Source organism: Pseudophryne corroboree, chromosome 1 (assembly GCF_028390025.1).
Source record: "Pseudophryne corroboree isolate aPseCor3 chromosome 1, aPseCor3.hap2, whole genome shotgun sequence".
Taxonomy (NCBI): domain Eukaryota; kingdom Metazoa; phylum Chordata; class Amphibia; order Anura; family Myobatrachidae; genus Pseudophryne; species Pseudophryne corroboree.
The window spans coordinates 367,688,934-367,704,811 of NC_086444.1; the positions used below are offsets into that span (position 1 = coordinate 367,688,934).

Sequence of the window (15,878 nt, forward strand, 5' to 3'; positions counted from 1 at the left end):
CTCCCAAAATACTGTCTATCTGTTTTTCAGTGATGAAGCCATGCGAAAAGCTGGGGTCGCTCACAACAAATCTAGCAAGGAGATGGAAAGTCATGTATTTCTGAAAGCTAAAACACGTGTAAGTGTCCTTGAAGTCCAACATACTCTCCGCTTTACTGGTGGCATTCCTGTTGTTCAGCATGTTTATTGCACAAGCTGAAGCAGCTGTGCCTCTTAGCCAGAGTTAGTATTGATCTTCAGCTATTGCCTAAGTTTCTACTACTTCCAGATAATGTTACATTTCAGGTATTAATTTAACTGAGAAGGACTTTTTTAGTTTGTTTCTTTTCTTAAGGGGAGCAGGATTGTGTCTAATTACTTAGTAGAGTAGGGTGACGTTTTGTATGCTTTGGGTATAAAATCCCGGCAGTTAGTATCCCGACTGTCAGGATTCCGACAGCGACATCCCGACAGTCAATATCCCAATGTATTCTTGTAAGTATATAAACCCTAATTGTCCGTCCCTCTGTCCCCGCAGCCTAACCCTAGCCTCCCCCCTGTATTTACTGATGGCTTATGTCGGGATTCAGCTGTCGTGACTGCGTCCCTTTCAAAGGGGATCTCAAGAAAGTATTGTACTCTTGCTTTATGCAGTTATCCTCTAACATTAGGCACATAAGTCTGTCAAGTGCTTTTCTATGCGGTATGATAGGTCGACCTGGTCATTAGGTCGACAGGTGCAAATGATTGAAACAGCTTTATTGTCCAACTTTTTCATACTTTACCATCCACGTGGACTATGATTGAGAATGGTAACCTGTGCCGAGCGCATTGGTAGCGTAGTGAGGCACCTTGCCCGAAGCATGGCAAGTGAAGCGGTACACTAATTGGGGTTCTATGTGCTGTGACGGTGAAACCGGCACAAAGAAAAGTGAAAAAGTTGTCAACATTTTCCAGTGTTGACCTTTGGTCCCCGTCGACCTAATGACTGTTGACCCTGTGATCCATACCCTTACTATGCTGCTTCTTGTTGATACAGAAGTAGGTTCTAATGCTTCTTTAAGTATTCACATAAGCCCCTTATTCTATGGGAAATAATGTGAAAACACTGTAGTCATTTTATCAGATAGTGCTGCCATTTTTATAACAGTTCAAATAGCGTAGTGTAACGCCTCACGCAAGGATGTTGATGGGATTTTATACCCTGTGTTTGAAAATGGGGAAGAAACACATTTAGAAAACATTTTTCACATCCGATCACCTTTATACTGAGTTGATAAACTACTTTAATTACCACGCATTCTTTGCATATTATGATTATGGCTCCCATGTTGCAGTGCTTATCTTTGTTTTCCTGTCATTCGTTTCTGATCACAGGAGGAGTACCTGTCTTTGGTGGCCAGACTCATTATTCACTTTCGAGATATCCGTAAGTCTTACTACAGATTGTTTTTAAACGTTTATCTATGGACGGGGTCGGACTGGTGCATGAAGGGCCCACTGGGGAAATGCAGTGATAGGGGCCCATATTTAGGGGTGTGGCCAGGCTCCACAGAGGCTTGAGTAACACACACATAATTTAAGTTAATACTGCTAGTGCAAAGTAATGTACTACATTAATGACAGCAGTGCACTGTAAAGAATACATCATAGTCCTGTGCAGTATAATGTAACATGTAACAGTCTTGAACTTGATTCCTAGAGGAAGTGGTGGGCACTCGGGCAGTGGGGCCCACCGGTGGTTTCCCCTGTACCCCTGTGGGCCAGTCCGACCCTGTCTATGGATGGATGTCGCTGTGTATAACCGTTCCATCTCTCAATTATGGCTGTCAGTCGCCAAACTGGATGCTTTTTGTGCAATATGATACCGGCATAAGGCTCCCATAAAATCCTAGTGAGTGGCAGTAGGTATTTCCTCAAGGTCATATGGCCCGAGTCCTTGCTGTTGGTTGCTAAATTGTATTTCCTGTGCAAGGAAATACTACATGAACCATACAAACGTGCTAATGGTAACTGCTACTGTAGTAACTAGTTGAGCCAGTTTGTTTTTGATCTATTGATACTAGGAGCAGTGGGAATCCAAAATATGTCCTGTTACTGGAGGAAAAGAATAGTATGAATAGGGTTTGCTGTGTTGAAAGGAAGGGAAAAGCATGATTGATACACATAACTGTTCTTTATGTCCTGACGCTGACATATATGCTAGGAAATACTCGTTATTGAACAATTCAATTTGGACTTCTGTCTTTATCTCCTCGGTACACCTTATGCCGTTAATGCCATTATTATACTCAATTTACAAGCAATTTTGATTGAAATGTCTTGCATGATTTTCATTATGATAATCAAAGTCAAGTGACATCCTGGGAAGCAATAGGTCAAGAATTCCTTCAAACCCAAAAAGCCAGAAATTATGATCCTATTGATTTTTTGGACAACCGAGAAGAGCTCCTTTGAGTGGCTATTTCTCTGCCTCACACCATGAGACTAAGTAGGCAAGTGTCAATGTCCCATGTGGCTGAGAAGCAGTTAACATGATGGAGCTCCTGCTTATCCAGAGTGTCCTTAGATTTTGCTCCATTTCATACTCTACATGTCAAAATCCCAAAATATTTTGTCTAAAATGCCAAATTACCATATATGTATTTTGGTTTGCAAGGAGGAGAAGTGAGATAAAGCACTGACTGCCACCACAGTGGTTGATGCAGGATCACCAAAACAGGATCTGGTTTCTAGGTCGACCACTATTGGTCGACAGTAACTAGGTCGACAGGGTCTCTAGGTCAAAAGGTCAACATGAGTTTTTTCACAATTTTTTCTTTTTTTCTTTTTTGAACCTTTTCATACTTAACTATCCATGTGGACTACAATTGGGAACAGTAACCTGTGCTGAGCGCAGCGAGGCACCTTGCCCGAAGGGACAGACACTGTGCACTAATTGGGCTTCCCGGTCACTCTACGAAGAAAACGACACAACCCCCCCATAAAAAACTCATGTCGACCTGGAGACCCTGTTGACCTAGTTACTGTCTACCTTCCATACCACACCCCTCCAAAACGTGCTGATATTACGAAGCTGCAGGATTCTTTAGCGAATAGGACACTAGCAGCACACGGCAATACATAAGCTATGGGTCGCTGTGGAAGCACTAGTTGTATTAATTGAGCCATGGGAGTACAAAAATACAGATGCATCAAGACACGTGTCAGATTATCCTCCTTAAATGTCATAACAGAAAGCTTTAATGCATCCATTTTCCATAACCCTGGTTACCTGTGGGCAATGTTTAGACCTCCATTTAGTGAATGTGGTGAACCAATTAAACAGGCTAACGATGATAGGCTGGCTGCCATGCAATACATGCCACTCTCAAAAACCACTCCCTTGGTTGATGGCAGTATGTACAAATGCTTCATTTAATCACTGTTCGGGCACACTGTTTCTTTCTAGGAATGCTGGATAGCAGATGAGACACACAGCAAATCCCAATTACATATGTAAAACCTGTTCCTTGCAAAAACTACTTAAAAATTACTCTCCTTATACCTAACACTGGATAAAGATCTCGGTTGTTACTTGATTAACTAGAATATTACTCTTCAGGCTGAATGAGAGGCTGGGGCATACAGAAGGTTCCTCGTAAAGCCAAATGCTCAGCAAAAGCAGTCCTACTTCTTTTGGTAACATCAATGTTAAGGTCCATAAGTGAATCAGACATAACTGATGGAGCATCTGACTTTTGCATCTGATGACAGGCCGTCTATCTATTCTGTGACTTAGGGCCTAATTCAGCATGGATTGTAATTGCAAAGTTGCTTGTAGCAGCTTTGCAAATGCAGGAAGGGCTGAGTAAGCATGAGCTTACCTGTTGCAGTGCGACTTGCGAGGCCAAGGAAACTGCGTACGCCAATCCCGGAAAATGGGAGCGATACGCCCTAGTTTTCACCAATGCGGCTGTCCCCGTCCCCTCCCCCCAAATGTATCTGCTTGTCAATCAGGCAGAGGCGTTCGCAGGACCCGATATCTGGAAACTGCACAGGGGATCACAAGAGCGAGCCAACCTGAATAACCCCCTTAGTTTGGTTTTATTGGTTTCATCCGTTACCTGCTTTGGCAGATATACTGCTGATACACCTCACAAATAATGAATTGAAACTATCATGCCTAGCTTTTGTTCGTTTTTTTTTCTTCTCCCAACTGTTGCCCATAATTCACTTTGCTCTTGGTGATGAAGGAAAACATAGTACAGTGGTTATTGCAACCTTGAGTCAGTGTTCCTCATAAATCTGGTCTGGGGGACATGCATTGCTGAAGCTGGGTCACGGGGGCTAGCACACGAGTAGGGCACTAAACTGTTAACTAGATTAGCTTTGCCCCCTCTAAACCCACCGATTTTCCCCTGTACCCCAGTTTTTGCCATGGTCACGCATGATGTTAAGGTCTAGCTAATTTGTTTTATTTTCTTCCTTTGTTCTCTTCTGAGTCTCAGTCCCTGTTCACAGGGCTGAGACTGCCCGAGTGGGACTCTTAGTATTATACTCCCAGTGCCTCTGCTAGACACCCCCAGCCCCTGTTAGGTTTGCTTTGGGACATCCCAGCATCAGTGTCCCCCAGATCAGATATATGAGGAACTTGGAATTTTTATGTACTCACCGTAAAATCATTTCTCTGACGTCCTAGTGGATGCTGGGTACTCCGTAAGGACCATGGGGTATAGACGGGCTCCGCAGGAGACTGGGCACTCTAAAGAAAAGATTAGGTACTACATCTGGTGTGCACTGGCTCCTCCCTCTATGCCCCTCCTCCAGACCTCAGTTAGAATCTGTGCCCGGCCAGAGCTGGATGCACTCTACGGGCTCTCTTGAGTTTCCTAGAAAGAAAAGTATTTGTTAGGTTTTTTATTTTCAGTGAGATCTGCTGGCAACAGACTCACTGCTACGTGGGACTTAGGGGAGAGTAGCAAACCTACCTGCTTGCAGCTAGCTTGTGCTTCTAGGCTACTGGACATCATTAGCTCCAGAGGGTTCGAACACAGGGCCCGACCTCGATCGTCCGTTCCCGGAGCCGCGCCGCCGTCCCCCTTGCAGAACCAGAAGACGGAAGAAACCGGAGGAAATCGGCGGCTGAAGACTTCGGTCTTCATTAAGGTAGCGCACAGCACTGCAGCTGTGCGCCATTGCTCCCTATGCACACCACACACTCCGGTCACTGATGGGTGCAGGGCGCTGGGGGGGGCGCCCTGGGCAGCAATTAGAGTACCTTACATGGCTAATTGACACATAATACAGCTTTTAAGCTGTATATGTGCATAATCCCCCGCCATTATACAGATAAAAAAGCGGGAGAAGTCCGCCGAAAAGGGGGCGGGGCTATCTTCCTCAGCACACCGGCGCCATTTTCTCTTCACAGCTCCGCTGGAAGACAGCTCCCGAGGCTCTCCCCTGCAGTTTCCAGACATCAAGGGTAAAAAAGAGAGGGGGGGCACTAAATTTAGGCGCAAAACTATATATAAAAGCAGCTATAGGGAAAATCGCTTTTGTTAGTGTAAATCCCTGATTATATAGCGCTGTGGTGTGTGCTGGCATACTCTCTCTCTGTCTCCCCAAAGGACTTTGTGGGGTCCTGTCCTTAGTCAGAGCATTCCCTGTGTGCGGTGTGTCGGTACGGCTGTGTCTACATGTTTGATGAGGACGCTTACGTGGAGGCGGAGCAGGTGCCGATAAGTGTGATGTCGCCTCCTGCGGGGCCGACACCTGAGTGGATGGATATGTGGAAGGTATTAACCGACAGTGTCAACTCCTTACATAAATGGTTCGATGACGCAGCTTTGGGACAGCCGGCATCTCAGCCCGCGCCTGCCCAGGCATCTCAGAGGCTGTCAGGGGCTCAAAAACGCCCGCTACCTCAGATGGCAAACACAGATGTCGACACGGAGTCTGACTCCAGTGTCGACGAGGATGAGACAAATATACAATCCACTAGGGCCATCCGATGCATGATTACGGCAATGAAAAATGTGTTGCACATTTCTGATATTAACCCGGTTACCACAAAAAAGGGTATTATGTTTGGGGAGAAAAAGCAGCCAGTGACTTTTCCCCCATCTGATGAGTTAAACGAATTGTGTGAAGAAGCGTGGGGTTCCCCAGATAAGAAACTAGTAATTTCTAAGCGGTTACTAATGGCGTACCCTTTCCCGCCAACGGATAGGTTACGCTGGGAGACATCCCCTAAGGTGGAGAAGGCGCTCACATGCTTATCAAAAAAGGTGGCACTGCCGTCTCAGGATACGGCCGCCTTAAAGGAGCCTGCAGATAGAAAGCAGGAGGCTATCCTGAAGTCTGTGTATACACACTCGGGTACTATACTGAGACCTGCTATTGCTTCAGCATGGATGTGCAGTGCTGCAGCAGCGTGGTCTGATTCCCTGTCTGATAACATTGATTCCCTTGACAGGGACACTATATTGCTAACCATAGAGCATATTAAAGACGTAGTCTTATATATGAGAGATGCACAGAGGGACATTTGCCGCCTGGCATCTAGAATTAATGCGATGTCCATTTCTGCCAGGAGAGTATTATGGACTCGGCAGTGGACGGGTGATGCTGATTCTAAAAGGCACATGGAAATTTTGCCTTATAAGGGTGAGGAATTGTTTGGGGACGGTCTTTCGGACCTCGTATCCACAGCAACAGCTGGGAAGTCGACTTTTTTACCTCAGGTTCCCTCACAGCCTAAGAAAGCACCGTATTATCAAGTACAGTCCTTTCGGCCTCAGAAAGGCAAGCGGGTTAGAGGCGCGTCCTTTCTGCTCAGAGGCAGGGGTAGAGGGAAAAAGCTGCACCATACAGCCAGTTCCCAAGAACAAAAATCCTCCCCTGCTTCCACTAAGTCCACCGCATGACGCTGGGGCTCCACATGTGGAGCCAGGTGCGGTGGGGGCCCGTCTCCGGAACTTCAGCGACCAGTGGGTTCGCTCACAGGTGGATCTCTGGGTTCTACAAGTGGTATCTCAGGGATACAAGCTGGAATTCGAGACGTCTCCCCCTCGCCGTTACCTCAAATCAGCCTTGCCAGCTACTCCCCAGGACAGGGAGGTAGTACTGGCGGCAATTCACAAGCTGTACCTCCAGCAGGTGATAATAAAAGTTCCCCTTCTTCAACAGGGACGGGGTTACTATTCCACAATGTTTGTGGTACCGAAACCAGACGGTTCGGTGAGACCCATTCTAAATTTGAAATCCTTGAACACTTATATAAGGAAGTTCAAGTTCAAAATGGAATCGCTCAGGGTGGTTATTGCAAGCCTGGAAGAGGGGGATTACATGGTATCACTGGACATCAAGGATGCTTACCTACATGTCCCCATTTACCCACCTCACCAGGTGTACCTCCGTTTTGTGGTACAGGACTGCCATTACCAATTCCAGACGTTGCCGTTTGGTCTGTCCACGGCACCGAGGGTATTTACCAAAGTAATGTCCGAAATGATGATACTCCTTCGAAAGAAGGGAGTTATAATTATCCCGTACTTGGACGATCTCCTTATAAAGGCGAGGTCCAGGGAGCAGTTGTTGGTCGGAGTAGCACTATCTCAGGAAGTACTACAACAGCACGGCTGGATTCTGAATATCCCGAAGTCGCAGCTGGTTCCTACGACGCGTCTGCTGTTTCTGGGTATGATTCTGGACACAGAACAGAAGAAGGTGTTTCTCCCGGAGGAGAAGGCCAAGGAGTTGTCATCTCTGGTCAGAGACCTCCTAAAACCAAAACAGGTGTCGGTGCATCACTGCACGCGAGTCCTGGGAAAGATGGTAGCTTCTTACGAGGCAATTCCATTCGGCAGGTTCCATGCACGGATCTTTCAGTGGGATCTGTTAGACAAGTGGTCCGGATCGCATCTTCAGATGCATCGGCTGATCACCCTGTCCACAAGGGCCAGGGTGTCTCTGCTGTGGTGGCTGCAGAGTGCTCATCTACTCGAGGGCCGCAGATTCGGCATACAGGACTGGGTCCTGGTGACCATGGATGCAAGCCTCCGAGGTTGGGGGGCAGTCACTCAGGGAAGAAACTTCCAAGGACAGTGGTCGAGTCAGGAGACTTCCCTACACATAAATATTCTGGAACTAAGGGCCATTTACAATGCCCCAAGTCAGGCAAAACCCCTGCTTCAAAACCAGCCGGTGCTGATTCAGTCAGACAACATCACGGCGGTCGCCCATGTAAACCGACAGGGCGGCACAAGAAGCAGGATGGCGATGGCAGAAGCCACAAGGATTCTCCGATGGGCGGAAAATCACGTGATAGCACTGTCAGCAGTGTTCATTCCGGGAGTGGACAACTGGGATGCAGACTTCCTAAGCAGGCATGTCCTCCACCCGGGAGAGTGGGGACTTCATCCAGAAGTCTTCCAGCTGATTATAAATCGTTGGGAAAGGCCACAGGTGGACATGATGGCGTCCCGCCTCAACAAAAAGCTAAAAAGATATTGCGCCAGGTCAAGGGACCCTCAGGCGATAGCTGTGGACGCTCTAGTGACACCGTGGGTGTACCAGTCGGTTTAGGTGTTCCCTCCTCTTCCTCTCATACCAAAGGTACTGAGGATAATAAGAAAGAGAGGAGTAAGAACTATACTCATCGTTCCGGATTGGCCAAGAAGGACTTGGTACCCGGAACTACAAGAAATGATCTCAGAGGACCCTTGGCCTCTGCCTCTCAGACAGGACCTGCTACAGCAGGGGCCCTGTCTGTTCCAAGACTTACCGCGGCTGCGTTTGACGGCATGGCGGTTGAACGCCGGATCCTGATGGAAAAGGGCATTCCGGTTGAAGTCATTCCTACGCTGATAAAAGCTAGGAAGGATGTGACAGCAAAACATTATCACCGCAAAAATATGTTGCTTGGTGTGAGGCTATGAAGGCCCCAACAGAAGAATTTCAGCTGGGTCGATTTCTGCACTTCCTACAGTCAGGAGTGACTATGGGCCTAAAATTGGGATCCATAAAAGTCCAAATTTCGGCCCTGTCTATTTTCTTTCAAAAAGAACTGGCTTCACTGCCTGAAGTTCAGACGTTTGTTAAGGGAGTGCTGCATATTCAGCCCCCTTTTTGTGCCCCCAGCGGCACCTTGGGATCTCAACGTTGTGTTGGATTTCCTAAAATCACATTGGTTTGAGCCACTTCAGACCGTGGAGTTGAAATATCTCACGTGGAAAGTGGTCATGCTTTTGGCCTTGGCTTCGGCTAGGCGTGTGTCAGAATTGGCGGCTTTGTCATGCAATAGCCCCTACCTGATCTTCCATATGGACAGGGCAGAATTGAGGACTCGTCCCCAATTTCTCCCTAAGGTTGTATCAGCGTTCCATTTGAACCAACCTATTGTGCCTGCGGCTACTCGGGACTTGGAGGCTTCCAAGTTGCTGGATGTAGTCCGGGCCCTGAAAATCTATGTTTCCAGGACGGCTAGAGTCGTGAAAAACTGACTCGCTGTTTATCCTGCATGCACCCAACAAGCTGGGTGCTCCTGCTTCAAAGCAGACTATTGCTCGCTGGATCTGTTGCACGATTCAACTTGCACATTCTGCGGCTGGACTGCCGCATCCTAAATCAGTCAAAGCCCATTCCACGAGGAAGGTGGGCTCTTCTTGGGCGGCTGCCCGAGGGGTCTCGGCTTTACAACTTTGCCGAGCTGCTACCTGGTCGGGATCAAACACGTTTGCAAAATTCTACAAGTTTGATACCCTGGCTGAGGAGGACCTTGAGTTTGCTCATTCGGTGCTGCAGAGTCATCTGCACTCTCCCGCCTGTTTGGGAGCTTTGGTATAATCCCCATGGTCCTTACGGAGTACCCAGCATCCACTACGGACTACGAGAAATAGATTTACCGGTGAGTAAAATCTTATTTTCCTCGGAATCCAGCTGGGGAACACTGCGATCCCTCCCATTCATGTTCTTGCTGTTTCTTGTTCTCTTTACCTTTTGGGTGGGTGATGTTCTGGTTCAGCTTCCTCAATGGGGCTTTTTTAGGACAGTAAATTGATGACTGTGGTGCTAGTCTAGTTAACAGTTTAGTGCCCTTCTCCTGTGCTAGCCCCTCCAACCCAGCATAAACATTGCGGTGTCTCCCACATGGATTACAAGGAAAAGATTTTATAGTGCGTGCATAAAAAACCCAAAACAAAACATAGGTCAGAATGACCATTTTTATTTTTATTTTCTTCCTTTTACAGATAACAAGAAATCCCTGGCATCTGTAAGTGGTAAGAACTTTACTATTATTATATATATATTTTTTTTACATTGTTCTTTTTGTAATGTAATATTATTTTATTATAATATTATATCCCCTCACGCTAATAAAAATAAAATTGAGTTGCCTCAATTTTATTTTTATTAGCACGAGGGGATATAATATTGTGTTGTAGATCTGCATCTGATTTTTATCAGGTGAAATTTGTTGGCTACATCCACAAGCCAATTTAACTTCGCTGCTTTATATGATTGTTTAGAATATATGGGTTCTTATTAAAGTATATTAATTAATTAGAGATTTATATATTGAATAGCGCCAGACACAGTTAGTGTTTTCTAAAAATCTTTTTGTAATGTATTCATTTTTGTACTACAGATCCCATGAATGCCCTACAGAACTTGACAGGCGCAGCTCCAGTTGGTGCACAAGGAATGCCAATGGGGGTCCGTCCACCTGGACCCCAAATGGGAGGCATCAGTGGAATGGCACAAATGGCCCAACAAATGAGCCTTCCTGGTCAGCCACAGCCTGGTGCTTCGGGTATGCAGCCACATGGGATATCTGGTGTATCAACAGGAAATCAGCCTAGTAAGTGTTTTTATTTACTCTTTACGCAAGTGGTCCATCCTGTTAGGTGCAAAGCGGGCATGTTGTCATTGCAACAGTATGGAACCTCTAGCACCCAATCTCTCAGATTTTTGTACGCAGCCCTATTGGTGAGTCCAGGGGGGGGGCCATAAGTGCAGCACATACCCACAATCCCCTCGCAGCTAATAGGGCCAGCTCTCAAAGGATTACAGAAATGTTATTTTTTCTGTCGGCCACTAGGGGACACTGGCACAACTTCAAGACCGTGGGGTGATGATGGTGGCTTACAGAGAGCTGGCACTTTAAATAATCTAAGAAGTGAAACAGGCTTCTCCCCCTCTATACCCCATCATCCTTCAGTTTTAAATTTATGCCGAGGGAGCCGGTCACTGCTGACTGAGCTCAAGCTCAGTTACTTTCTGTTACTTTTATTTATTTCAAGGGACTTGGTTCCCTTTGCCTTTTTGCTTCTACTATAAGTTTTGTTATGTGAAGATGAGAGATCCTTTGTTATATGGGCCAGTAAAACTGTATAAAACAAAGCTGTATCAATGTTTTGTGTTGGGTATTTTGGTGTTTTACAAGTGGGTAGTTCTCTGAACTATAAAAATACCTCATTATTTGAAATTAAAAGTAGGTTTTTGGGGTTTTTTTGTTCTTGGGTTTAGGGCAGAGTTCAATTTAGATGTTAGTTCGCTGTAATTTAACACAATTGTTTTTGCGGCCTATTTGCAGAATAAACAGGATTACGGCAAAAATTGTTGCCGACAGTGAAAATTGGGTAAATGTGCCTTTAACCCCACAAAAAATGTAACTCACATCAGAGACAGTATAGTAGTTTATAATTGGTTATAATAAAAGTATTTCTTGTACTTAAATTGGGTCAAATGGCTGTTAAATGCATTTAAAGAAAAAACAAATTTTAAAGTGAAAATTATAACAAGTATTTTTCAATAAAATACGTGCTAATCATTTGGGGGTACATAAAAATGGGTATAAGAATATTTAGGGTTCATTTTACTTCACTTTGAAAAAAGTTCCAAAAAAAGGTTACCCCCATCTGCAAGCCTAAAAAGACTTGTCCCACTCATAAAGCACCCCAAAATACCTGTTCTATACCTTGTGCCCAAATTTCCGTCGTTTTTCACCACAGAAATGACATATCATTTTTGGCCAATTGAAATAATAAATGTTTTCGTAGTGCCTAATTAGTCATTGAGGGGGGTTTCCCAGGGGTTCTGAACCAAATCCCAACATTTATAACTTTAAAATAGGGCTTTTCCACAAGTTTATCACCTGCTCAGAGGTGGTGAATTGAAATTCGCAGTAAAGTTACTGCGAATCCACTTTGACGGACAATTGAATAGGCACTTTTTGCGTTAAATCTGCAGTTTTTCCACGAAAGCGCCTTTTTTAGGGCTTATTGAATTCAGCCCTATAATGAAAGTGTCACTAAGCCACTTCAGATATATTTCAAGAATAATAAACATCAATATGTTGGGCTGATGTTATCCATAAGTAAAAGGTTAAATTGCCAAGCAATGTGTTTTGCATGCAGTTCACAGAAGGAAGCATTCTCTTTGTTTGTAAATGTCTATGGCGTGCTGAAACTTGACTTGCTAGCAATCACAAAATGTTACAGCATAATTGGGGCAGCACGGATGGTGTAATGGTTAGTATTACTGCCTCAGAGCACTGAGGTCATGTGTTCGATTCCCACCATGGCCCTAAGTGTGTGGAGTTTGTATATTCTCCCCGTACTTGTGTGAGTTTCCTCCGGGTACTCCGGTTTCCATCCACAATCCAAACATATACAGGTAGGTTAATTGGCTTCCATCAAAATTAACCCTAGCGTAAATGTGTGTGCTTGTACATATGGTAGGGAATATAGATTGTAAGCTCCACTGGGGCAGGGACTGATGTGAATGGGCAAATATTCTCTGTAAAGCGCTGCGGAATATGTGTGCGCTATATAAATAACTGGTAATAAATAATAATAAATAATAATTGGGTTTCAGCTACATTAGGATAGATTGCTACTAAGTTGCTTTAATAATATTCCCCCTGTCTAAAATTTGATTGTTGTTTTCCTGGCATTAGGCCATGGGATATTGGTACTTGTACATCCACTACTAAATCCTGTACTCTGTAATGTTCTATAGTCCTAATTCACAGATGTACGTAAACCCAATGTTTTCTGGGCTTGCTGAAGCCAGTGTGACTTTCCTAGTCGGGTTACTCAGGATGACCGGGAAATTCTCAAATGACTGATCACGCAGATGAACAGATGCTGCATCTTTGGGTGCAGTAGCAGATCACAAAAGCCTGCAATGTGCGTCTTTCTTTTGCAGACGCCTCCTGCTGCTTTTGCATATTTTAGCACAGTCTCTGTGCTAACTGCATCCAACTCTGAACCAGGCCTTATATTGCCTATGCAAAAAACAGGGAAACGGCTGCGCAGTGTATCAGGGAAAAAATGAAAAGAGCCGACGTTTTGTTTAAAAATTAACACAATTTATTAACCATGAATACTCAGTATTCATGGTTAATAAATTGTGTTAATTTTTAAACAAAACGTCGGCTCTTTTCATTTTTTCCCTGATACACTGCGCAGCCGTTTCCCTGTTTTTTGCAATCTCTATATAACACACACCTAGTGTTGTCGGCTGCGCGCCATATCAGGGAAATTTTGGTATTTTATAGTCTATTACTTGGGCGCTTTCAAGCAGTTATTTAGATTTTTTGTTTCCTTATATTGCCTATTCAGTCTAGTTTTACTTATGTTGCTTTCCAATGTTTTGAATTTTGATCTTTATGTATTCAGAACAATTTTATAATTTTAAATTAAATTAAGTAGCTTTAAAGGGTTAAGGCGCATTTTTTTTATTCAATCAGTCGTGGCCTTAAAATATGTGGAAATTGCTATTTCTGCCTTTTTAAGGGAAGAATTACCGTAAGTATCCATCGTAAGCAAAACTTTGCGGATTTTGCTTACAGTGCGTGAGCTATTGCCATCTTCAAATAGCATTAGCCCATTGACTGCAATGGGGCATCCCTGCTGGAAGAGAACTTGTGATTGTTGCAGAAGGACTCACTGTGCATCGCATACTTTTACACTTTGCATGTACAGCTTGAAAGCCGCGCATGTGCCATAAGGGGGTTGTAGATGGAAGTAAAGTGATGCGATCACTTTACTTCTTCCTGATCATCGGGACAGGCTCTTATTGGAGCCCGCAACCTGACAATTTAGATTAATATATTTAACCTATTAAAAGCCCTAATTCAGCTTCAGTTACAGTTTTGCTATTTTAGCACAAACTGCAACTGGCTGCGATTGCATGCTGGGGGCCACCCTGCACAGGGCAAGACCACCCAGCATGCAAATGCCTGCCTGCGGCATCACTGATTTGTGGATGTCCCCTTGCCTCTGCAGCCTGGCTCAGGTTGCAGCGGCTGCATGGACGCCACGCGGCCGCCCCCGTTTCCAACACCATGCCCGCTGAATGCTGTGGCGCCACAATGCTGTTTCGCTGCCCTGTACCTCCCAGCGAAACCTCTGCCTCAATCAGGCAGAGGTGATTGCATCTCCGCTTGTGTGCATGTGCCGTGTGGCTACTGCGTGTGCTCACTACGGCGTCACACGGGGAGATGCGATTGCATCTCAATTCTGTGTGCTGCTGAATACCCCCTATATGCAGCAATAAGGACTTAATATTCTTGGTTTTCCACAATTTATTATATGTCCCTTTAGAAAGAAGTCCCCTTTTTCACCTCTTACCTATACTTCCTGCCAAACACTAGTAATAGCTGCTTGCAGCATTGGGAGGGTACGTTATGCATCAATGGGTTAAATAAAACTCTGAGCTGAGTTTTAATATTTAGGTTGTGGACTTAGAAAGACCATGATCAGTTGATACCCCCAAATTAATATTGACCACACCTAGTGGTGCTGCTTGGCCAAGCCCACATTAAAAGTTTACTGTGTACCAATACGGTGCTTCCTGTTTGAGAATAGACAATGGCACCAGGAATCGCTTGCTTCTGGTTGGTGTGCGTAGCTTAATTTTTAATGTTTTTATATGGAAATAACAAATCTCTTATGATATGCCATATGAATTTAAAAGTAGAAAACTTGTTGGAAATAAAGAATTAAGATATTTCACTTTCTTTTCATGATTATCCTCACGCACATAGTTAACATTCAAACGCCACACAGATAGGTCTCTGCTCAGAATCGAACTTATGACTTCAATGCTGTGAGGCAGAGATGCTGACTTATAATGCTGCTTGACTTCCATTCATGAAGCATGTGTTCTTATGTATTGCTAGACTATACTCTTGTGATTATTGGAGGTATGGCAGCATTCCAAGATATTGCCTCCAACTGGTGAAGTAGACAAGTCAATCTTACATCCTACCTTATGTCTTTAGCTCAGCTGCAGCTCCAACAAATTGCACAACAGCAGCAACAGCAGTTTCAACAGCAACAAGCAGCCTTACAACAGCAGCAGCAGCAACAACAACAACAACAACAACATCAACAGCAGCAGCAGCAGCAATTTCAAGTATCTCAGCAGAATGTTATGCAACCGCAGCAACAGTTTCAGTTGGCAGCAGTTGCTGCAGCTCAGCAGCAGCAACAACAAGCACAACAGCAGCAGCAGGCACAGCAGCTTCAAGCTGCAGCCCAGCAACAGCATATACTGAAGCTGCAGATGCACCAACAGCAGAACCAGCAGCAGGTATATTAATTACTAGATAACATTATTGTACAAGAAACTTTTTCCATTTTGCTTGTGGACGTTCATGCATATGAGCTCCTTTTACCAATTGGTGCATCCGGTTTGCACTGCAATAGGATTGGTTTCACTGAACCCAAGGAAGAAAATGGCCGCAATACACATGCCAATTCTCAGTACAATTTGGACAGAACATGGATGCGGCAAGGTATGGGTTTTTTCTTATCCGTTTTCTGTCCTTTGTTCATTGGGATCACTTGTGTATACAGTCGACACACTTTCCAGTACTGATTGAGCTTTTAGGTATTGTTGAATGC

The 15,878-nt window shown here is 44.7% G+C and overlaps 1 protein-coding gene across 4 annotated transcripts in view; it reads left to right on the top strand.

The window, feature by feature from the left end:
• Positions 1 to 15,878, top strand: part of MED15 (mediator complex subunit 15) — a 78,841-nt gene that overhangs the window by 14,577 nt on the left and 48,386 nt on the right. For all 4 annotated transcript variants that reach the window (XM_063913017.1, XM_063913016.1, XM_063913019.1 and 1 more), the window contains exons 2-6: positions 31 to 118; positions 1,357 to 1,408; positions 10,212 to 10,241; positions 10,610 to 10,822; positions 15,254 to 15,564. In XM_063913017.1, coding sequence (XP_063769087.1) covers positions 31 to 118; positions 1,357 to 1,408; positions 10,212 to 10,241; positions 10,610 to 10,822; positions 15,254 to 15,564 — 694 coding nt within the window. The remainder of the gene's footprint in view (positions 1 to 30; positions 119 to 1,356; positions 1,409 to 10,211; positions 10,242 to 10,609; positions 10,823 to 15,253; positions 15,565 to 15,878) is intronic.